General features: G+C 43.4%; 1 protein-coding gene across 1 annotated transcript in view; it reads left to right on the top strand.

Moving 5' to 3' along the window:
* The window catches only part of LOC139544610 (pappalysin-1-like), a 96,355-nt gene that overhangs the window by 5,721 nt on the left and 67,022 nt on the right, over positions 1-23,612 (top strand). Inside the window, exons 2-6 of the mRNA XM_071351938.1 lie at positions 5,251-6,352; positions 17,843-17,988; positions 18,243-18,536; positions 19,334-19,526; positions 19,765-19,886. Of these exons, the coding sequence (XP_071208039.1) occupies positions 5,251-6,352; positions 17,843-17,988; positions 18,243-18,536; positions 19,334-19,526; positions 19,765-19,886 (1,857 nt within the window). The remainder of the gene's footprint in view (positions 1-5,250; positions 6,353-17,842; positions 17,989-18,242; positions 18,537-19,333; positions 19,527-19,764; positions 19,887-23,612) is intronic.

The raw sequence follows: 23,612 nt of genomic DNA, 5'->3' as shown, positions 1-23,612 counted from the left end.
AAAGAGGAAGGGGACACTCAAACTGTAATTTAACTTGACTGAATGCTGCCATGTGCTTTACATCCTCATGGCAGTTCATGTCACACATGTTCCGTGTCCTAATGTGAGATGAATTTTACATCTGCCCTTTTGCCCTTTTACCAGGTCATGAATGCCTGTCCCGCATCAGAGAAAGGAAAATGCAAGACAGTGGATCAGATTTTCTCTTCCATGACCAGCTGTAGACAATAAATGCCTGTGTTGGCAAATGCATCAGCAGTGATGCACTAGTGCTATGCAGGTTTTAGTTGTGAGATGATATATAACTAATAACCAATGACATATAACATCTAAGAAGACATATAACATCTAAGACATATAACATCTAAGAAGACATATAACATCTAAGAAGACATATAACATCTAAGACATATAACATCTAAGAAGACATATAACATATAACATCTAAGAAGACATATAACATCTAAGAAGACATATAACATATAACATCTAAGAAGACATATAACATCTAAGAAGACATATAACATCTAAGAAGACATATAACATCTAAGACATATAACATCTAAGAAGACATATAACATCTAAGACGTATAACATCTAAGAAGACATATAACATCTAAGAAGACATATAACATCTAAGACATATAACATCTAAGAAGACATATAACATCTAAGAAGACATATAACATCTAAGACATATAACATCTAAGAAGACATATAACATCTAAGACGTATAACATCTAAGAAGACATATAACATCTAAGAAGACATATAACATATAACATCTAAGAAGACATATAACATCTAAGAAGACATATAACATCTAAGAAGACATATAACATCTAAGACATATAACATCTAAGACATATAACATCTAAGACATAAAACATCTAAGAAGACATATAACATCGAAGAAGACATATAACATCTAAGAAGGCATATAACATCTAAGATGACATATAACATATAAGACATATAACATCTAAGAAGACATAAAACATCTAAGAAGACATATAACATCGAAGAAGACATATAACATCTAAGAAGGCATATAACATCTAAGATGACATATAACATATAAGACATATAACATCTAAGAAGACATATAACATCTAAGAAGACATATAACATCTAAGAAGACATATAACATCTAAGATGACATATAACATATAAGACATATAACATCTAAGAAGACGTATAACATCTAAGAAGACATATAACATCTAAGAAGACATATAACATCTAAGAAGACATATAACATCTAAGATGACATATAACATATAAGACATATAACATCTAAGAAGACATATAACATCTAAGATGACATATCACATATACCATCTAATACATATAACATCTAAGACATATAACATCTAAGACATATAACATCTAAGCCATATAACATATAACATCTAAGAAGACATATAACATCTAAGATGACATATAACATATAACATCTAAGAAGACATATAACATCTAAGACATATAACATCTAAGATGACATATAACATCCAAGACATATAACATCTAAGACATATAACATCTAAGAAGACATATAATATCTAAGACATATAACATCTAAGAAGACATATCACATCTAAGAAGACATAACATCTAAGACATATAACATCTAAGAATACATATAACATCTAAGAATACATATAACATCTAAGATGACATAACTACTTTGGTTAAATGTCAACATTTTGACATACTGTATTTCTAATGAGATAGCTGGGTATTGAACTTGAATACCCAGATTTCTAGTTTTATAATACATTTGAGGAAAGCCACAGGGCATACAGCAAAAGGCTACATGTAGTCTCTTGATTTCAGACATTAGGTAGATGAGCTTTGGTGTTTCTGTTGAAATAATCTAAGGCTGGAAAATTATAAATGTTATTTCCCCCAAGATGTCTGTTACTGTATAGGTTTGCCACAAGGTCATTTGCATATTACACAATTCTCTTTTGAATCATTAAACGTAATGAGAAGGTTTCAAGTTAATTACATTGTTGAAAAATGTCTCCAGTTAGTTATAGAGCAAAATGAAATTGACTTGTAATTGACTGTCATTTGAATATTTAATTGAAACCCCCACTGGAGCCTGGTGCTGTTAGGAATTGTGTTTAGAGTCTAAGGATCAATGTACATTTCCAACATGTCAAATAAACGGTGTGACGGTCACTTGGGGTGGCAGGGTAGCCTAGTTGTTAGAGTGTTGGACTAGTAACCGAAAGGTTGCAAGATTGACTCCCTGAGCTGACAAGGTAAAAATCTGTTGTTCTGCCCCTGAACAAGCCAGTTAACCCACTGTTCCTAGGCCATCATTGGAAATAAGAATTTGCTCTTAACTGACTTGCCTAGTTAAATAAAGGTAAAACTTCACTTTGTCTGAATGCAAAGTCCCTTTCCCTGACTTTCAGAGCCAGAACAGTTCAAAAGCACACACAATGGGCTAGCCTCCATTGTTCCCTCTCTCCCTGCTTTTCATCAGATTTCTCTGACGTTTGTTTTCTTTTTTTTGTACCTGAGTGTGTTTTCCTTGGGGGAAGACAAATGGCAAGTGCAAGCAAGGTCGCCTTCTAAACTGACATGAATGGCTTTTAGCCGTAGCTTCAGTATGCAAATACCTGTGCGTGTGTGTGGATGTGTGTGTCCGTGCATGCATGCATGTGTGTGCCCCATCTAAACACAGAGCAGGTTGGGTCTGGAGAAGTGTACTATGTTAGATTAATTGAGCATGGCAGAATTATGACAGCTGTTTACACTAGAAGCACAACACGCATTTTAACATACCTTTTAGCCTTGAGTGCACTAGCTGACAGATGGAGGAGTTTTTCCTTCCACTGTAGTGGAAACACTGAGGACGTCACACTAAATACGGCTGACCTTGACATTGAACCCCACTAAGCTCTTTGAATGGCTTGGCCATTAGAATACCCCCTTTCAGCCAATGAGGACATCCTCCTACTTAATGTGCATCATGTTAAAGGGAGTGAAGACTTTGATCGGATTTTAATCAGCATGATCATATTAATTCATTGAGGAACTGTGGGCTCCCGAGTGGCGCAGCGGTCTAAGGCACTGCATCTCAGTGCTCGAGGAGTCACTACAGACCCTGGTTAGATTCCATGTTGTATCACAACCGGCTATGATTGGGAGTCCCATAGGGCGGCGCACAATTGGCTCAGCGTTGTCCAGGTTAGGGCTGTCATTGTAAATAAGAATTTGTTCTTAACTAACTTGCCTAGTTAAATAAAAAAGTCCTATATAGAGGGAGTAACAAAGATGGGTTGGGGATTGCATTGGATACTCCTACCTGGTTCACATTGTATGAAGAAGTCCTGAAACCAGCTTGGGTCTCTTTATTGCATTATGTGGACTGGGAAGGAATGGAGATGTAACCTTTATTTAACTTGGCAAGTCAGTTAAGAACAAATTCTTATTTACAATGACGGCCTACCCCGGCCCTATGGGACTCCCAATCACAGCCGGATGTGATACAGCCTGGATTTGAACCAGGGACTGTAGTGATGCCTCTTACACTGGGATGTAGTGCCTTAGACCGCTGCACCACTCAGGAGCTGCTTTCCCTCGTGTTTGTACATGTGAGTAATGTATGCCCCTGGCAGTGGTGGTCCCCCAAATATTTTTTGAGCACATGGAATCCCTCATGCTTGAGGGGCTCTGCTAGGTGTTAGGCATGTCAGTGTGCTCTGGTGTATGTGCAAAGGCGTATACACATTAACTGTTAATGACCACAACACACACTCAAACACACACACACGCACACGCACGCACGCACCCACGCACGAACGCACAGACAGACAGACAGACAGACAGACAGACAGACAGACAGACAGACAGACAGACAGACAGACAGACAACAAACACGCTAAACGTAAACATTCAGAGATCCCCTGGGAAGTGAAAACACATCACCACACTGAACTTGACATACTGTATGCTTTCCAAGTGCAACAGGAAAAAGGTGTTTTGGTGCCTCTAGCATAACAAGGGTTTTGCATGAAACTACATCTTCTGGTTCCCCAAAATGTTAAAATGGCCTCATATTCATGAAATATTCATTGTAAGAGTCTATGGGTCTCCCCAAGCTAAATACTGCATGCACCTTAACTCAATTTCCAGGACATTTTTCTGATGCTATCTTCGTTTTAGTACATCTACGACATAATCTGTACCTTATTGTTAATGCCTACATCTGATGAATGAGAGAATGTTGTTACGTAACACACTGATGCATTTGACATTTTGTTGGATGAATTATAAGTAAAATTTTACAGTAGAGTGTCTACATTTCACTGTTAATTTTACTGTTTCATTTCAAAATATGTCAAATGAACAGTAAATTGGATAAGGGTGACTCGAGGCAGACCTCCTAGGTTGATGATGTTCAAGAGACAAAGCCATGAAGCCCCTGAGACTAAACTTTAAAATTGTTATTAACTGAGAATACAAATGCTGGCTCCCAGTGCTGCTCAGTGTTGATTAACATCTACTCTTTCTCTCTGTCCCAGAGGTGATCAGTGAACTATCCAACGCTCTCTCTCTCTCTCTCTCTCTCTCTCTCTCTCTCTCTCTCTCTCTCTCTCTCTCTCTCTCTCTCTCTCTCTCTCTCTCTCTCTCTCTCTCTCTCTCTCTCTCTCTCTCTCTCTCTCTCTCTCTATCTGGATTGTGTTGTTCTCTTTTAATTGAAGTTGCACTATGTAACCTTTTGGGCGACCCGGCAAAATTCACATAGAAAGGAGAGTTATAGATCTATCATTCTACTTGAAAGCAAGTCTAAGAAGTGGTAGATCTGTTCTATGTGTGCTATTTCTATGCTTCCCGTTCTTTTGTTTTTGCGTCTTTTACTTTCGGTTTTGTACACCAGCTTCAAACAGCTGAAACAACAATATTTTTGGTTATGGAATATATATTTCACAGCTGTTTAGATGGTACAAAGATTCTCTACACTATACAAGCTTATTTTGTCACATAACTGAAATTTGGCGAACTATTAGAGTTTTAGCAACCAGGAAATGATGGAGCGATTTCTGCATAGTGCAACCTTAATGGAAGGTGTCTCTTAGGTAACTTACTAAAGAACATCTGAAAGTCAAAGCTTCATTCTCTCTTTTTTTCTCTCTTTCTATCCTTCTATTCTTTGTCTCTCTCCCTCTTTCTTTCTTACCATGTCTCTCTTTCTCATGTTAACTGTCTCTCTCGCTCTCTGCTTTCTCCCAGGTCTGTATGATAAGTGTTTCTATGCCTCCAGCGACCGGGGCTGGCTGCTGGGCATCCGGGCGATCAGTGAGCAGGGCAACTGCGACCCACGCTTCTTCTTCTCCTTAAAGACGGACCGTGCCCACAAAGTTACCTCCATCCACTCCAATGGCCAATACCTGCCCAACACCTGGGCCCACCTGGCAGTAACCTACGACGGCCTCTACATGAAACTCTACGTCAACGGCGCCCAGGTGGGTGTTAGCCGGGAACAGTCGGGCAACGTCTTCAGCTATCTAACCAAGAAGTGCAAGGTGCTGATGGTGGGCGGGAACGCTCTGAACCATAACTACCGTGGGGCTGTGGAGAGGGTCAATCTGTGGAGGGAGGCCCGGGGACAGAGGCAGATAATCAGGGATATGCAGGGTCACGAGGATCCTCAAGATGCGCCTCAGCTGGTGATCCGGGAGACCTTTGAGCACCCGGCCAGAAAGTGGCTGACTGTGAAGGATGGCAGCTTCCCCCAGCAAGAGGAGGGTAGCAGCAGCAGGGTGGGGCAAGCTGAAGGGGTAGGAGGAAGTGGAAGTGGAGGGTCCTTGGATACCACCCTGGAACCTCCAAGCTGTGGTCAAACTATCTGCGATAACGTGGAAGTGGTGACCAACTACAACCGCACCTGGACCTTCCGGAAACCCAAGACGATCCGATACCGTGTGGTCAACGTGTGGGACGATGCTGGGCGCAGGCCCACTGTCACGCCTCATCAGATCCAACTGCAACACCAGGACCTCAACAAGGCCTTCGCTGTCTACAACATCACCTGGGAGTTGAGCGTCCACAACGTCACCAACTCCTCCCTGCGCCACCGTCTGGTCCTGGCCAACTGTGACATCAGCAAAGTGGGCGACGAGGCATGTGACCCAGAGTGCAACCACACACTGACGGGCTTCGACGCAGGCGACTGTAAGAGGCACCGCAGCCGATGCCCCGAGTACAAGCAGGGCAACGGGGTGTGCGACCCTGAGTGTAACTGGGACCACTTCTTCTACGACAACGGAGACTGCTGTAACCCCAATGTGACAGATGTGACCAAGACCTGCTTCAACCGCTCCTCTCCACACAGGTCAGCTTTCTGTCTGTGTTTTTATCTCTGCTTCATGAGTCCTAAACAAAGATATAGCTTGGTGTTACATTTGAAGAGTTTCTCACAGATCATGAATTGATGTCAATGAGAGATTTGCATAGGCATTTAATATAGATGTTCAAGACAGCTTAGGGCCAAAATTAGCGCCAAAATCTCACAAATGACACATTGATGTCAAAGGGAGATTTTCATATCTATTTGATACACATCATCAATTTAGGATTTGCCCATTTTCCAGGGTCTAGTCAACAGTTTTGTGTCAGAAAATGTTTCAAGAAAAAGTAATTGTAAGTACAATCAAGTATTATATGCACTGAGTGCACAAAACAGTAGAAACACCTGCTCTTTCCATGACATAGACTAACCAGGTGAATCCAGATGAAAGCTATGATTCCTTTTTGATGTCACTTGTTAAATCCACTTCAATCAGTGTAGATGAAGGGGATTAGACAGGTTAAGGGAGGATTTTTAAGACTTGAGACATGGATTGTGTTTGTGTGCCATTCAGAGGGTGAATGGGCAAGACAAAAGATTGAAATGCTTTTGAACAGGGTATGGTAGTAGGTGCCATACGCACCGGTTTAAGTGTGTCAAAAACAGCAACGCTGCTGGGTTTTTCACGCTCAACAGTTTTCCATGTGTATCAAGAATGGTCCACCACCAGAAGGACATCCAGACAACTTGACACAACTGTGGAGAGCATTGGTGTCAACATGGGCCAGCATCCTTGTGGAACGCTTTCAACACCTTGTAGAGTCCCACAATGAATTGAGGCTGTTCTGAGGGCAAAAGGGGATGTTTTCCTAATGTTTTCAACACTCAGTGTATATTCCTGACATGGCATTCTGTGCATTCTACCCTCAACAATGTTCTTACTCAATGCTGTGATCCACTGTCCATGATTGTGAGGTTTTGATACACAGTCAGTCTGTCCTACTGTCTCCTGGCTGGCCCTGTTTGAGCAGAGTGTAACTCTACCCCCGGCGGTGTGTGTGTCTGGCCCAGCTGGGTGTTCTCTGGGACTGTTAGTCCAATCTGGCTTTCACACAGGCTCAATCAGCGTCCCACACTTGGGGGGGCCAAACCAACGAAACACGGGAAGAGCCCAGACAGATCTTTTCTCTTTTCATTTTTCAACCTCTTTTCTCTTCCTTGCTCTCTGTCTATACTCTACAGCCCTAATTAAGCTAGATTGATTGGAGAGCTAGTGAGATTGGAAACAATGACACTCTAGACAGACCAGAAGGAGCAATTAGAGGTCAAGGAGAGCGGCCAGCATCACTCTGCTAGCGGCGGTAGGGACTCATTTCAGTGTAACACTACCTTCGAGAGACATTTTTGTGGGGGAAGTATATCTCCCTCGGCAAGGGGAAAACGGGCTCCCAATACGCCTTTGCACCGGTATTGCTCTTCTCTTTAAACCTCGGGAAGAATGTTATAGGACAGGGGTCTTCAACCTTTTCTTGCTCAGGGATCCCCTCCTTGGCAAACCAGCAAAACTAGGGAACCCCATCATATTGCACGTTAGCAAAAATGCAGTACCAGTCAAAAGTTTGGACACACCTACTCATTCTTTATTTTGACTATTTTCTACATTGTAGAATAATAGTGAAGACATCAAAACTATGAAATAACACATATGGAATCATGTAGTAACCAAAAAAGTGTTAAACAAATCAAAATTTGTTTACACTTTTTTGGTTACTACATGATTCCATATGTGTTATTTCATGAGATTTTTCAAAGAGCCACCCTTTGCCTTTGCACACTCTTGGCATTCTCTCAATCAGCTTCACCTGGAATGCCTTTCCAACAGTCTTGAAGGAGTTCCCACATATGCTGAGCACTTTCTGGCTACTTTCCCTTCACTCTGTGGTCCAACTCATCCCAAACCATCTCAATTGGGTTGAAGTCGGGTGATTGTGGAGGCCAGGTCATCTGATGCAGCACTCCATAACTCTCCTTCTTGGTCAAATAGACCTTACACAGCCTGGAGGTCTGTTGGGTCATTGTCCTGTTGAAAACCAGATGGGATGGTGTATCGCTGCAGAATGCTGTGGAAGCCATGCTGGTTAAATATGCCTTGAATTCTAAATAAATCCCTGACAGTGTCACCAGCAAAGCACCATCCCACCTCCTTCTCCATGCTTCCCGGTGGGAACCACACATGCGGAGATCTTCCGTTCAGCTACTCTGTGTCTCACAAAGACACGGCGGTTGGAACCAAAAATCTAAAATTTGGACTCATCAGACCAAAGGACAGATTTCCACCGGTCTAATGTCCATTGTTCATGTTTCTTGGCCCAAGCAAGTCTCTTCTTATTATTGGTGTCCTTTAGTAGTGGTTTCTTTGCAGCAGATCGACTTGCTGCTGAAGGCCGGATTCAAGCCGTCTCTTCTGAACAGTTGACGTTGATATGTGTCTGTTACTTGAAGCATTTATTTGGGCTGCAATTTCTGAGGCTGGTAACACTAATGAACGTATTTTCTGTAGCAGAGGTAACTCTGGGTCTTCCTTTCCTGTGGCGGTCCTCATGAGAGCCAGTTCTTGCGACTGCACTTGAAGAAACGTTAAAAGTTCTTGACATTTTCCGGATTGACAGACCTTCATGTCTTAAAGTAATGATGGACTGTTGTTTCTCTTTGCTTATTTGAGCTGTTCTTGCCATAATATGGACTTGGTCTTTTAACAAATAGGGTTATCTTCTGTTTACCACTCCTACCTTGTCACAACACAACTGATTGGCTCAAACTCATTAAGAAGGAAAGAAATTCCACAAATTAACTTTTAACATGGCTCACCTGTTAATTGAAATGCATTCCAGGTGACTACCTCATGAAGCTGGTTGGGAGAATGCCAAGCATGTGCAAAGCTGTCATCAAGGCAAAGGGTACTTTGAAGAATCTCAAATATAAAATATATTGATTTGTTTAACACTTTTTTGGTTACTACATGATTCCACATGTGTTATTATTTCATAGATTTGATGTCTTCACTATTATTCCACAATATAGAAAATGGTAAAAATAAAGAAAACCTCTTGAATTAGTAGGTGTGTTCAAACTTTTGACTGGTACTGTATTTTTTGCACGTCTTGTCTTATCATTAGGTGCATGATAATGGCAAGGAGAAGTAATCAACATTTTACAATAAATAGATCAGGTACATAGTTTTAAATGATTTTGTTCTCCCCACATTGTAATTGGAAGAGGAAGTGTTAACTCTTACAAAGACTATAAGCTGGAAAGGTAACTCCAATTTTGTTCTTTAAGAGCATGTGGTGAACAAAGGTTAGTCATGTGTTGGCAAAAATGAATGTCCTAGTCAAGAAAGCTTACCAGCAGCCAGCGGCACTTGCCACACTGGTAGTGTATTCGTGGGTGCTTTTTCAAAGCCTATGTTAGATACTCCAGTGAGTGTAATGTATTCAATTTTAGTTGAGAAATAGAGTTGACATCATTAGAAAAAAGATATTCTCTTATTTTCTACTGTAGGTATGTAATTCAAAATTAGTTTATTCTGTTGTTGCTAGTGGTATTCATAAAAACATTGAAATAAAAGACATATTTTTTCCACCAGTTTGTTAGTGTTACTGCGAGGAGATGCTGAGGCCTCCACTGCTCTAATACCTGCCAGTATGTGCAGGATTCCTACTCTGTGCCATGGAGGATGATTGAGCAGCAGTGAGAAAAACGGTTTCTGATTCTCTCTGGAACTTCTTTTTGTCATGGACCTTGAGGGGCTCCAGTAGTAAAGAGGTTTTTCTTGGCGGCCGTGAAACTCGAACACTGAGGACAGAGACATTTTGCAGCGGTTGTTGAGGGTCCTTGTGGTCTTGAATTTCTAGCGGTGACTGGAAAAAAAATCTAACAATGTCAGATGCTAGTAGATGTTTTTGGACAGCGTCATGCTAAAGAGAGGGGGGTGGAAAAAGCCCCAAATAGGGCTATTGTGGGGATTATTTGTGTCTTTCTGATGTAGCCAGATTCAAGGCACTAGGCTGTTTTCTATCATTCTCATTGCAAAGGCCTGGAAGCACTGTCTCGCTGGCACTCTCTGTATTTAACATGGCTGCTAAACAACTCTGTGTGAGGCGACATCAGAAAGAAGAAGCAGGTGGGTTTGCCATCTCTTTCCTCCCCTCTGTTTCAGTCATCATCACAAAGTCATTCATCAACAGTCAGCCAAGACGGCGTCTCATAGAAATCAGCTATTGGCACACACTTACAGTCCCTTCCATTCAAATCTCCCTGCAGACATATGAAAGATGGGCTCTTAAAAGGGGGGATAAGAGAGATTGAAAGAGAAATGAAGAAAGAGAGAGAATTCTGAAGTTGAAAAAAGAGAAGCTCCCCGAGTGCTTCTTTATTTTGGTTTGATTATGGTATGTCTAGAGAACCTCATGGAGGGCCGCACTACAAACATTATTCGACATTCCTCCCTAATTGTGGAATTCTGGACGAACTATGCACTACATACGCAAGGGAACAATGGCTGTGAGGTACTGCGTTTATTTTTGTAGCCCTCATGCCTGTTACCACTTAGTGTGTTTAGGAATCTGGCTATGAGGGGACAGTGGTAGGCCGCTCGGCTCAGCACCTCTGTATCGCTAGCTGCTCTTCTCTGCAGTCCACAGACAGAGGCTCCTCTGGAAATACCACTGATAATACCTAACAATCCCCTCGCATAAAAGGAAATATTTTGCATTGTTTTCACAGGCCTTTGTTGTTATACTGTTTTACGGTTATGCTGATATTTTATGTTATTGTCAGGGGATTTTTCATGGGATGACATTCTTACTTATGTCTGGTCCTGACTGTGCTTACCGGTATGTGAAAATCTGAGGTGAAACAACAGTAAGCTTCCTTACTTAGGAGTTGATTTGGAATTTACATGGGTGCGATAGTACAGAAATGTCATCTAGTGGCATTCACATGCAACACTGTCATGTTGAATTTGACCCGAGAATGACAACACGTTTTCAAGACCGTCCCACCACCTCTGAAACCCCACTTTAAGGTCATGATTGGTTGGTACGGACACACCACCAACACTATTAAGAGTCTCCACTTAAGATAAACAGATACACTACAAGTACTGGAAACTTTATCATGTGTTTCTAGGCGCATATTCTATATACTGTACTTTAACTCTAACTCTGGAAGTCCCAGTTGTCTAGCTTGGGTGTCCAACTTTTGAATCCTAGTGTCAACAATTGGTCTTACGTAGGTTGTGTCCTCCTTAGAGCGGGAAAAAGCACAAAAGATTAAGGATGGAGAAAAAGAGCGTGTCAGTGTGGTAATAACGGCAGGGTTGAATGAGGCCTTTAGGGTCTGCGGTGTTGACCAAGCCGATGACAGGAGAGCTGAGGGGCCCACCGATTTAAAAGTGTTCTTGGCCGTTAGGCCGCCATCACCATGCCAACTCACCGCAGCGTTTCACACTCAGCAGCCCCAGACGTATGTATACGAGGCAAATTTATGGGCTTATATGAATTATATATGGGTGTAAATGGATGAAGTCATAATCTTTCATTTAATATGTATCAGATATAAAAGTATTAACACTGCAGTTTGAGCTCTCTTTGCACCCTGGACTGCCCCAGAACAGATGCCCGCTGACATCTGAATTTAGTGAAGTTACATTTTCGCCTTTTTCGGCTCTTCTCTCGACTTCTCTCTCTCTCTCTCTCTCTCTCTCTCTCTCTCTCTCTCTCTCTCTCTCTCTCTCTCTCTCTCTCTCTCTCTCTCTCTCTCTCTCTCTCTCTCTCTCTCTCTCTCTCTCTCTCTCTCTCTCTCTCTCTCTCTCTCTCTCTCTCTCTCTCTCTCTCTCTCTCTCTCTGTCTTTCTAAGTGATCTACAGTAGATGTTCTTCCCAGGGCATGCATGAAAAGTGGAGTCTTCAAATGAATGGAAAATTGTCTCTCCCCTGTGGCTCACAAGGGGCAATGGACGAGGAATATGGGGCAAAGGGCGAAGGATAGAGGATGAAGGGTAAGAGACGAGGGGAGAGGAGCACTGAGGGGGGTGAAACTGACCCATCAGGCCCTAATTTGGGTTAAACCAGAGACATCCTTAGAGAAGAGACTAGGAGCCAGGAAAGGGAGAGTGGGAAGGAGGGAGGGCGTTAGAGATGGGGAGAGCACAAAAGAGAGGAGGGAGAGATAGGGAAAGTGAGAGCAAGTGTTAGAAAGGAGGAGAGACAAAGTCGATTGCAGGACAGGCCCAAGACTGGAATACTCACTCCCAGAGGCCCCACTGGCTAAAATAGTGTCAGACACAGTAGCGGTGTGTGAGTAAAATCACTGAGGAGGCCAAGCCAGTAAAAAAGCAATATTACAACATATGTTGCCTTGTTTGCTCTATAACGCATTCGTTCATACGCCATCGTGATATAAAATTAGGCTGGCTCGTGACAACAAAAAGACAACAGTCACAGTGGCGGAATACATTCAACTACACACATGTTTGTTTCATCACATAACCGGAGAGCAACATCTGACCAGTGAAGTCTACAAAGCAGATATTGCATGTAGCAAACAGTTATGACCTCCAAGGTCAAGCAAGTTCATGTTTTAGACAGTTTACTAAACATCTACTGATTTAGAACCACAGAGTTACCACAGAGTTACCACAGAGTTACCACAGAGTCAGCACAAAGACAACAGGAGCACTGCCTCCGCTATTCCTGCACCATTTCAACTTAAACATTTAAACATCAAATCAACAAGGCTATATATGCTTTATTACACTGAAAATGAACTTATTATACCAAAAACAATTTAGTCCAATGTTGCTAAATATCATGTGGCTGTCCATGGTACTGATTTCTGTGTGTGTGCACGCAAGCAAAACAAATGTTTGACTCACCTTACTGTACTTGTAGACCAGTTGAACGCCAATGCCATCCTCCTATCTTTCATGTTGGCAAAACGGTCTATGGTTCTGTCATACAGTATGCTTTTAGAATTTGTTGTCACAGGCTACCTACAGTGCCTTGCAGAAGTATTCGCCCCCCTTGGCGTTTTTCCTATTTTGTTGCATTTCAACCTCTAATTTAAATAGATTTTTATTTGGATTTCGTATAATGAACAGACATAAAATAGTCCAAATTGGTGAAGCGAAATGAAAAAAATAACTTGTTTTAAAAAAAAAAAAGAAAAAAAAAAAAAAAATGGGAAAGTGGTGCGTGTATATGTGTTCACCCTCTTGTCTATGAAGCCCCTAAATAAGATCTGCTGCAACCAATTACCTTCAGAAGTCACATAATTAGTTAAATAAAGTCCACTTGTGTGCAATCTAAGTGTCACATGATCTCAGTATATATACACATGTTCTGAAAGGCCCCAGAGTCTGGAACACTGGCAAGGGGAACCATCAGGCAAGCGGCACCATGAATACCAAGGAGCTCTCCAAACAGGTCAGGGACAAAGTTGTGGAGAAGTACAGATCAGGGTTGGGTTATAAAAAAATATCTGAAATTTTGAACATCTCACGGAGCACCATTAAATCCATTATTAAAAAATTGAAAGAATATGGCACCACAACAAACCTGCCAAGAGATGGCCGCCCACCAAAACTCACGGACAAGGCAAAGAGGGCATTAATTAGAGAGGCAACAAAGAGACCAAAGATAACCCTGAAGGAGCTGCAAAGCTCCACAGCAGAAATTGGAGTATCTGTGCATAGGACCACTTTAAGCCGAACACTCCACAGAGCTGAGCTTTACAGAAGAGTGTCCAGAAAAAAATAAGCAAACATGTTTGTTGTTCACCAAAAGGTATTTGGGAGACTCCCCAAACATATGGAAGAATGTACTCCGGTCAGATGAGCCTAAAATTGAGCTTTTTGGCCATCAAGGAAAACGCTATGTCTGGCACAAATCCAACACTTCTCATCACCCTGAGAACACCATCCTCACAGTGAAGCATGGTGGTGGCAGCATCATGCTGTAGGGATATTTTTCATCGGCAGGGACTGGGAAACTGATCAGAATTGAAGGAATGATGGATGGCGCTAAATACAGGGAAATACTTGAAGGAAAGCTGTTTCAGTCTTCCAGAGATTTGAGACTGGGATGGAGGTTCACCTTCCAGCAGGACAATGACCCTAAGCATACTGCTAAAACAACACTCGAGTGGTTTTAGGGGAAACATTTAAATGTCTTGGAATGGCCTAGTCAAAGCCCAGACCTCAATCCAATTGAGAATCTGTGGTATGACTTAAAGATTGCTGTACACCAGCGGAACCCATCCAACTTGAAGGAGCTGGAGCAGTTTTGCCTTGAAGAATGGGCAAAAATCCCAGTGGCTAGATGTGCCAAAGCGTATAGAGACATACCCCAAGAGACTTGCAGATGTAATTCCTGGAAAAGGTGTCTCTACAAAGTATTGACTTTATGGGGTTGAATAGTTATGCACGCTCAAGTTTTCAGTGTTTTATTTTATTTCTTGTTTGTTTCACCCAAAAATATATTTTGCATCTTCAAAGTGGTAGGCATGTTGTGTAAATCGAATGATACAAACCCCCCCAAAATACATTTTAATTCCAGGTTGTAAAGCAACAAAATAGGAAAAATGCCAAGGGGGGTGAAAACTTTCACAAGCCACTGTAGCTAAAATGCTTGCTAGCCTAACTTTCTCGCATGGGCAACAATGAACCAGCTAAGTTAGCTAGCTAGTAACATGAGCCTACTAGGCTACATCTAGGCTACATATTGAACTTCAATCTCTCAGGCCAGTGGCACACCATATTAATTTATGATTAAATCAGAATCGCTGACATAATCATTGCCTGTAGAGAGAATTAAGTCCAAATCCACATCTCCATCCATGGCTTAGAAAAGGACCGATTTAGCAAGCTAGCTACTGCAGGACATCAACACAAGCAAATCAGAAACAGACACGTTTTTCTGAAAATGACATTTTGCTTTGGATGTGATTTGATTGTGTGAATCCAAATCCAAACTGGCCTCCCTTGGGGGGCGTTTTGCTGCACCAGGACAACCCAAAGTTGAGCTCAGCTCAACGCTTATTGCCTAGATCTTTTATTTAAAGAATGCATCAATGGAGTCCAAATTCTTGCTGGCATCAATCAATGAAATGCTACGGCGACAACGTCATACTCTTTTGCTCCACAGTATCAGATACATGGGCTACACATACTAAGAGACGCTGTTTCCCTCGCTCTGATGATATCTCCGGTAAGATTCAGCCACTTGCGTATTTACATAAAATTATGAAAACACAGAGAGACGAAAGATAAATTATTTTATAATTCATATTTTTTTATTGGTCAAATATTTGACGAAACCTGGCTTCCCTTGGCATCCATGAATACAGGCCACTGGTCAGACAGGCACTGCTCTCTCCCCCTTTTTCAACAGCCTCCCACAACATCAAGCAGTCAATTACTTTCATACAAAGCTGATCACATGTATACACACAGAAGAGTGCAAATCCCATGCACCCTGACAGACACATTTGCAGCCGGGCCTGTTTTCATGCAGTCATGCTAACGCCTGCATCCGTCCATCCAGTCCACATCTGATGTGTGTTGTGTTGTTGTCACAGAGCCAATACATTAGACTTAATTGAACTCAGTTTAGATGGGTTCTGACCTACAATAGTACTGCTTTTATCTGTTGTTGATTTACTCATCTCGCCATTAAACCCCCCTGACCCTTTTTTCCCCTCATGCACGGCCAAAAAGCCGGACAAATATTTTCAGAGGAAATAATGAAATTCCTGAAATTATTAGGAAGAAGGACCTAATATCATGTGCTCTCTGTAGGCCTGGTCCCTGTGCGCGCCTCCGGTTTCCCACAGGCCGAGCAGGACTTTTCCACTATGCCGTCTCTTATTCCAAACACACCTGGCCCAGACCCCGTCCCAGGAACTAAACCTATACAGCATCCTTATCCTTCCTCACCTACTGGTCTGGACTTATTTCTCTGAAGGAGCGGAGGGAAATCAATCTAGAAGACCCAGATCAATAGTAGCAGGGGTTTAACTCTAGCAACTAACAGCAATAACGACATGTCCCCTGTCTGCACCACTTGGCTCATCCTCTTCATTATTCTGTCCCAACACTTAACCAACCATGTCCTCACATGTCCCTTGTCTGCACCACTTGGCTTGGCTCACCCTCTGCATTATTCTGTCCCAACACTTAACCAACCATGTCCTGACATGTCCCTTGTCTGCACTACTTGGCTTGGCTCACCCTCTGCATTATTCTGTCCCAACACTTAACCAACCATGTCCTGACATGTCCCTTGTCTGCACTACTTGGCTTGGCTCACCCTCTTCATTATTCTGTCCCAACGCTTAACCAACCATGTCCTGACATGTGCCTTGTCTGCACTACTTGGCTTGGCTCACCCTCTTCATTATTCTGTCCCAACGCTTAACCAACCATGTTCTGACATGTCCCTTGTCTGCACTACTTGGCTTGGCTCACCCTCTTCATTATTCTGTCCCAACGCTTAACCAACCATGTCCTGACATGTTACCTGCCACGACCATTCACTCCAATTATGCTGCATGGCACCCCACTGTCGTCCACTTCGCAGCGCAGAGGGTGGTAGGTTAGTCTATATTTTATCCACTAAGGAGGTTTTTACGGCAACTTTTATTTCTTCTTCTTCGTTTTACGATGTCCTCATTTGTCAGCATGTTTATGGCTGCCCACTTCACCCTTGTGCTCGGTTGTCCTCCTTCCCCACTTACGGATTCTCTCCCAAACTGAGTCTGAGATCTCTCCTTCGCTTTGCTTTACTAGTAATTTGAAGCAGCTAGGGCTCTCTTTAATTAATCATCGATGTAATTACATAAAATATAACAGGTCAGTTTTCTGCCGTCGTCTCCCCCTTCAGTTTTCTGGTGGCCTTTCAAGTTCACCTCCAGTTGCCCTGTGTGTATAACACAACTGTCTCTCTTCGCAAGACCGCTGACAAATATCAACTAAAGAAACTCAAATTTGTAACATATATGTCTCTCATCCAAGAATTCACTGATCTTGTCAATAGGATTTGCCAAGACCACCAGTTTGGCTATTGGATAAGGGCTTTTGACATGGGCAGAAGGAAGGGGACTGACAGTTTCATGGTGTTGGACTATGTGTTCTCATTTATTCCCTGTCCACTTCTAGCATAGTATTAGCCAAGCACAGTAAACACATCTCATTCAGACCTGCCCCACTGGTCTCTTGACTCCCAGCCTACATTCTGTCTCAATCTGCCTGTCTAAGCTCCAGGACTTTTCTATTCTGAAATGATTTCGCTACCTCTCTTCTTAACGGTCTTTTGTCTGAAATGATCAACTTTTTGGTGAAATATCTTTGCTCTACTAACTATTGTGATGTGAAATTAACTGGCTCTTGTTCCTACATTTATTTAAATCTCTCTCTCTCCCTCTCGCTCTCTCTCCCCCCCCCCTCTCCCGCTGTCTCTCTCTCTCTGGTCTCCAGAGCCTATTTGGATGTAAAGGAGCTGAAAGAGATCCTGAATCTGGATGGCTCCACTCACCTGAACGTCTTCTTTGCCAACTCGTCTGATGAAGATCTGGCCGGTGTCGCCACTTGGCCGTGGGACAAAGAAGCCCTAACACATTTGGGTAAAGACAGACACACACACACACTCCAGACACACACACACACTCCTCCTTCTCAACAGCCCCCGTTGTTGATTAGGAGTAATTACAGTGTGAGCCCCGAGCATTCTCGCCATCTCTACCTCCGCTCTGACAGGGAGGAAGGTGATAATGAAGCTGTGTGGGTCGATGAATAATGCATTATCTCAATCCTACTCCAGCTTCCAGTACTTTCTAGTGTGAATAGGTGTTTGTCTGTGTCTGCTCTCCATTCATAGGTGGTATTGTTTTGAACCCCTCCTTCTACGGCACATTTGGTCACACCCACACCATGATCCATGAGATCGGCCACAGTCTCGGGCTGTACCACGTGTTCCGGGGGATCTCTGAGATTGAGTCGTGTAACGATGCGTGTCTGGAGACTGAGCCCTCGTTGGAGACAGGAGATCTGTGTGAAGACACTAATCCCACACCCAAGTACAAGTACTGCAGAGACCCTGAGCCTGGCAACGACACCTGCGAGCGTCGCCACTTCACACACACACCGTACAACAACTACATGAGCTATGCAGGTGAGATTGCTAACATACAGACACACACACGCGCGCATACACACACGCATGCACGCACAGACAAATAAAAAAACATAAAACGACATACAAACACGTGCATACTTTCTGACACGCATAAACAGGCACAGACACATGCGTACACACTCAGATACATCATACACACATGTGCCGATGGTCCGATAATCCATCACACGCCGCAGTCCCATCACTTTAGAAATAAACTCACATAACATAGGAATGTCCTACCATACAGTATGCTGACCCCGAGTGTCACATAAAGATGTAGGATCTTAATTTGAGCCAGTCTCCTACACCAGGAAAATAATCCTGCATCAACAGAAAATAATGAATGGATATTTTTGAAGTGGTTGATGCATTTTTCATAAGGGAAAATCATGTGTGAAATTTCTAAGTGGAAATTACAAACTTGAGATGCCTTTCTAAACCTCAAATCCTACATCTGTGTGTGTGCCTTAGCAGGTGTGGAATGTAGACATTGCATTGGAAAAACCCCCTGGGTAAATTCAGGTTACTGACCTGTGGAGACTGTATGAATATTGCTTCCCTTAATAACATTGCTACAGACTGTAGATCCGGGCCCTGTTTTTCTTCCTTCTGTACGTATACAGTATATGTACATTACTTCTCAGGCATTCCCTAACCATCCTCTATTGGCTAATTCAACCTATTAACCTGTATTCTGCTATAAAATATAATGAATTGTATATCCTACTTCAATCCCATGAATACATAATCTACATCATATTGAACTGTTTCTGATCATCTCTTCCACATAGATGACGACTGTACAGACTCTTTCACCCCCAACCAAGTGGCCCGGATGCACTGCTACCTGGACCTGATCTACCAGACATGGCAGCCCACATCCAAACCACCCCCTGTGCCCATGGCGCCCCAAGTGGTGGGGCAGGAGCATGACGCCATTACCCTGGAGTGGTTCCCGCCTATCTCCGGCCACTTCTACGACAGGTGAAATGAGCTGGACGAATGGGGCAAGCAGCACAGTCAGGGTCTTTAGTATTTACTTCCACTCTGCAGAGTACTGGAGATATTTTGGGTTGACTGTCTGTTTCGATTGCATCAAAATGAGTACCTGTCTATTGGCCTGTATTCAAATGAGTACCAGTCCAATTAGACTGTGTCTTAGTAAGTGTGTTTTATAAACTGTATCTAAGTTGGTTGCTGTGCCTGTCTGTTGGTTTCCTAGAGATGTGGGATCAGTGTGTGATAAATGCACAGAGGGCCGGGTCCTGCTGCAGTACGCATCTAACTCCTCGTCCCCCCGACCCTGCGCCCCCTCTGGACACTGGAGCCCCCGCGAGGCCGAAGGTAAGACAGTTCTCTCCTGGCTTATTTATTACCACACGACTGACTGACTGACTGACTGACTGACTGACTGACTGACTGACTGACTGACCAACTGACAAACTGACTGAAAGCACTCCTCACCACTCTGTCTCACCACGGAAACCTCTGTAACCTTCAAAGCTCAGTGCACTTCTCCTACTCACTTTACCCATTAATTTACTTTTACTCTCTTAGATTCTAACCACCCTACCCCAGAACATGCAGTACATACAGTAGCTACTGTAAACCACCCCCCCTGCCTTGTATCCCCACCCTGTCAATAACACACCTGAACTTCTTCCCTCCTCTTTCTCTTACTGATAGCATCTTCACCACATCAGGAACTCTCACTCTCACTAGGCCAGTATGAGGCTCAATTTGGCTTCTGTGTCAACTCTCAAACATGCAAATCATTTGGTCGCTGAGTCAAGCCCCAAGCATGCAAATGATTCATCTGAGTCATGGCCCTTGACACGAGTTGAGGGACGCAGAGGGAGTCAAAGTTGAGCCAGTGTTCCCAACGGAATGGAGATTCCGTATCCCAAAAATACCAAACGTGGGCTCACAGCGACAGGCATGGTGGGAACTGGGAAGAGCTCTCCATGGATCATGTCCGTGACATAATTTCTCCCATTTGTTATCAGGGAAAGTGAGGACAGTGAAAGCTTAAATCAACAGAATTCCCGAAATAGGATGCGTTTTTCTTCCCCTCTCTCCTTCAGCTCTTGCAGAGGATTTTAGAACAACTGTAGAGGGACCAGCATTAAGGAGGTGGAATTTGGTCTTTATAAATAGTCTGCACAGCTGTGCACCTCTGACCGCTAGCTGGCTCTGGCATCTGCAGTATTAAGCATTGTTCGGAGTGTGTTGGAGTGTGTTTTAATGTATGTATCAGTGTGTCAGTATATCCGCCATTATTATGCCATTCTGCATCTAAAGGAAGTTTGATGGCTAAATACACAGCTGATAATATCTGTACATCAGTCTATTCAGTCTAGTCTAGATATGGAGATGCAGAGGTATTAAAACTCTGTCCAAGGTCTTCTGATAAGAAATAAACTGAAAGGGAATAGATTATCCCTACTGTGTTGGTATGTTGATAGAGATGCCAAGATGGTACAGTTTCCCAAGCTTCAAAGTTATTCCATTGTTATTCCCAGGTCTTTCAGGGTCAGTAGAATCCAGTGAGATCTGATCAATTTGGCAGCTGTCCGACAGCACATGGCTAATAATGAACCCAGTGACTCATTGGGCTGGGGATCAGACTGCCATTAGTGCTTTGTCTATGTGCATGTGTGTGTGTGTGTATGTGCATGCGCACGCTTGCGCACATGTCTGTGTGTGTGTCTGTTTGCATGGTCCTTGCTCCACACAGGCTACAGTGTGTGTGTGAGAGGCAAGTCTGGGCTTGTCTGCGGCACTGTGTGTTAACCTCACTGTTTGGAAGTGCTCCCTGTTAGCAAGCAGCAGATTCCCACTCCCCTGTTTACACACCAATGCTAGTCCATCACAGGCTGCTAACAGCTGCATTCTTGTGTGTGTGTGTGTGTGTGTGTGTTGTCTCTATGGCAGCTTATGACAGTCAAGTAACCGCCACCCACAGACATCCCGACGATGCAAGCATGCAGAATGCCAATGCCATGAGTCTGTGTATGTGGGCATGTGTTAGCGTAGTGTGTATATGTGTAGTTTGTAGTTGAATGGGTGGCTGAGAGGATGAATATGTATTTGTGTGTGTGTGTGCGTGTGCGTGTGTGCGTGTGCGTGTGTGCGTGTGCGTGTGTGCGTGTGTGCGTGTGCGTGTGTGCGTGTGTGTGTGTGTGTGTGTGTGTGTGTGTGTGTGTGTGTGTGTGTGTGTGTGCGTGCGTGCAATGGACAGTGGGCATGTCCAGGCATGTGTTTGTGTGTGTGAATAGGCGTGTACAGGCTTATATGTGTGCGTTTGTGCGTGTGTGTCTGTAACACGCCTGACACCTGTCAGTCCCATGGCTCGTGTTCCAACACTTCTGTAGCTAGGAAACCCTGGCGTGGTCAGAGAGAGAGCTGGAGCACCCCTCGTAAATCTTTACTGCTCTAGACCCAGGAGAAATATGGCTGGGGGAAGAGAAACCAGAGGATGAAAAAAGAGGGAAGAAACCATGTGGAAACCACCCAAGATAGTTAAGAGAATTGCATGTGGTTTGTGACATTCACGAGGAGGATCCTGCAGCTGATTGGAACCAGGAGTGTGTGTGGATGGACGTGAAGGATCTGAGATGTGTGTATGCAAAGTCATGTGTGTGTGTGTGTGTGTGTGCGTGTGTGTGTGTGTGTGTTTGTGTGTGTGTTTGTGTGTGTGGAGCGAGTTTATTCAATGAGGGCCTTGTAAATTGTCTGTGTGTGTGCACACATGGCATGTTACTGTGTGCATATTTATGTGTATATGTGCTTGCTGCACCAAGCCGCGCATCGCCAAGTGTTCCTGTCTGACTGGCCCAGATGTCGGGCCATGCTTTCATTAACAGCGGCCTCCTTTGTAGGCGGGGCAGTGTCAAGCCTCACTGCATTATGTGATGCTGTGTGTGTGTGTGTGTGTGTGGTGAGTATGTGTGCTCTCTCTGTCTGTCTGGGAGAACAACACTCACTGGGCTCTACTCCATTGCTGTCAGGGCTGCACTGCAGGGACTCAGGACGACAGGGTTCAGACACAAAGTACCTGAAGAGAAAGAACAGCTTCCCCTGCTTTATCTCCACTAGCACTTCAATGATAGTCATGAGATAATGATTTGGTGATGGAGAGGGATTGGATAGAGACATGGATGCACACAGAGACTTACAGAGACATCCACAGTCATGCATGTACTGTACGCTCACATACTCACAAACACACTTATTCTGGAGAATATCAATCCTGACGTGCGCTACCTCAGCTTAAGGGATGCTCCCTTAAGGAAATACAATACAAATGACAGATCAGCCAGAATCTTGGCCAGGACCTTGTTGCATTGTGTATGACGCAAAATATTGGAAAAGACTCCCCTGCCGCATGCCCGATTGCATTGACGGATGACCTGTTCCATCTCCAAAACTGTCCAATCCTTCAGTAGTATCTTTTCAAATCCAACAATGGTTTTACTGCTGCAATGCTCCAAATGTTCCAAAAGCTACTCACTATTTCAGAATGTCTTAATGACATTGCTTGTTTCTCTTGTTTGGCTTCTTGGCAAAACTCTTAGCAATAATGAATCACAGTGGAACCTTGAACCCAGAGCGTTCCAATTCAGCGTTCCGGTTCATTTCATTGTATAATGTCACAGGAATTCCCTCCGATATCCTATAAAAGAGTTTCACTATATAAAAGCATCCGCGCGCCAGGACAAGGTTGTGTTTTTTTTCAACATTGGGATGTTGAGTGGAGGCCAGCGAGGTTGATCTGGAAAAGAAGGAGAGGAGTGGTGGATGTGTGCTGAAGGAAATATCTGCAAACTCCCCAGGCGAGGGAGAGGAGAGGAGCCGGACTGTCAGAGTCACCACTCCTCCTTCAGGCCTTCTGCTTTCCCCATCACTCACCCTTCCCGCCACGTTCTCCATCCCTCACCCCTGTCACCCACGCCAACTGTTTAGACTGCAGATATCATATGCAGAGAGATGGAATGAATGACTGACTGACGTTTATTGGCCTTTTAGACTATGAGGAATCGCTTGATTGATTTAATATATCAATTGAAA

Source organism: Salvelinus alpinus, chromosome 18 (assembly GCF_045679555.1).
Source record: "Salvelinus alpinus chromosome 18, SLU_Salpinus.1, whole genome shotgun sequence".
Classification (NCBI taxonomy): domain Eukaryota; kingdom Metazoa; phylum Chordata; class Actinopteri; order Salmoniformes; family Salmonidae; genus Salvelinus; species Salvelinus alpinus.
The sequence above is the reverse complement of the archived record's forward strand: the minus strand, read 5'-3'. Positions and strand labels throughout refer to the sequence as shown.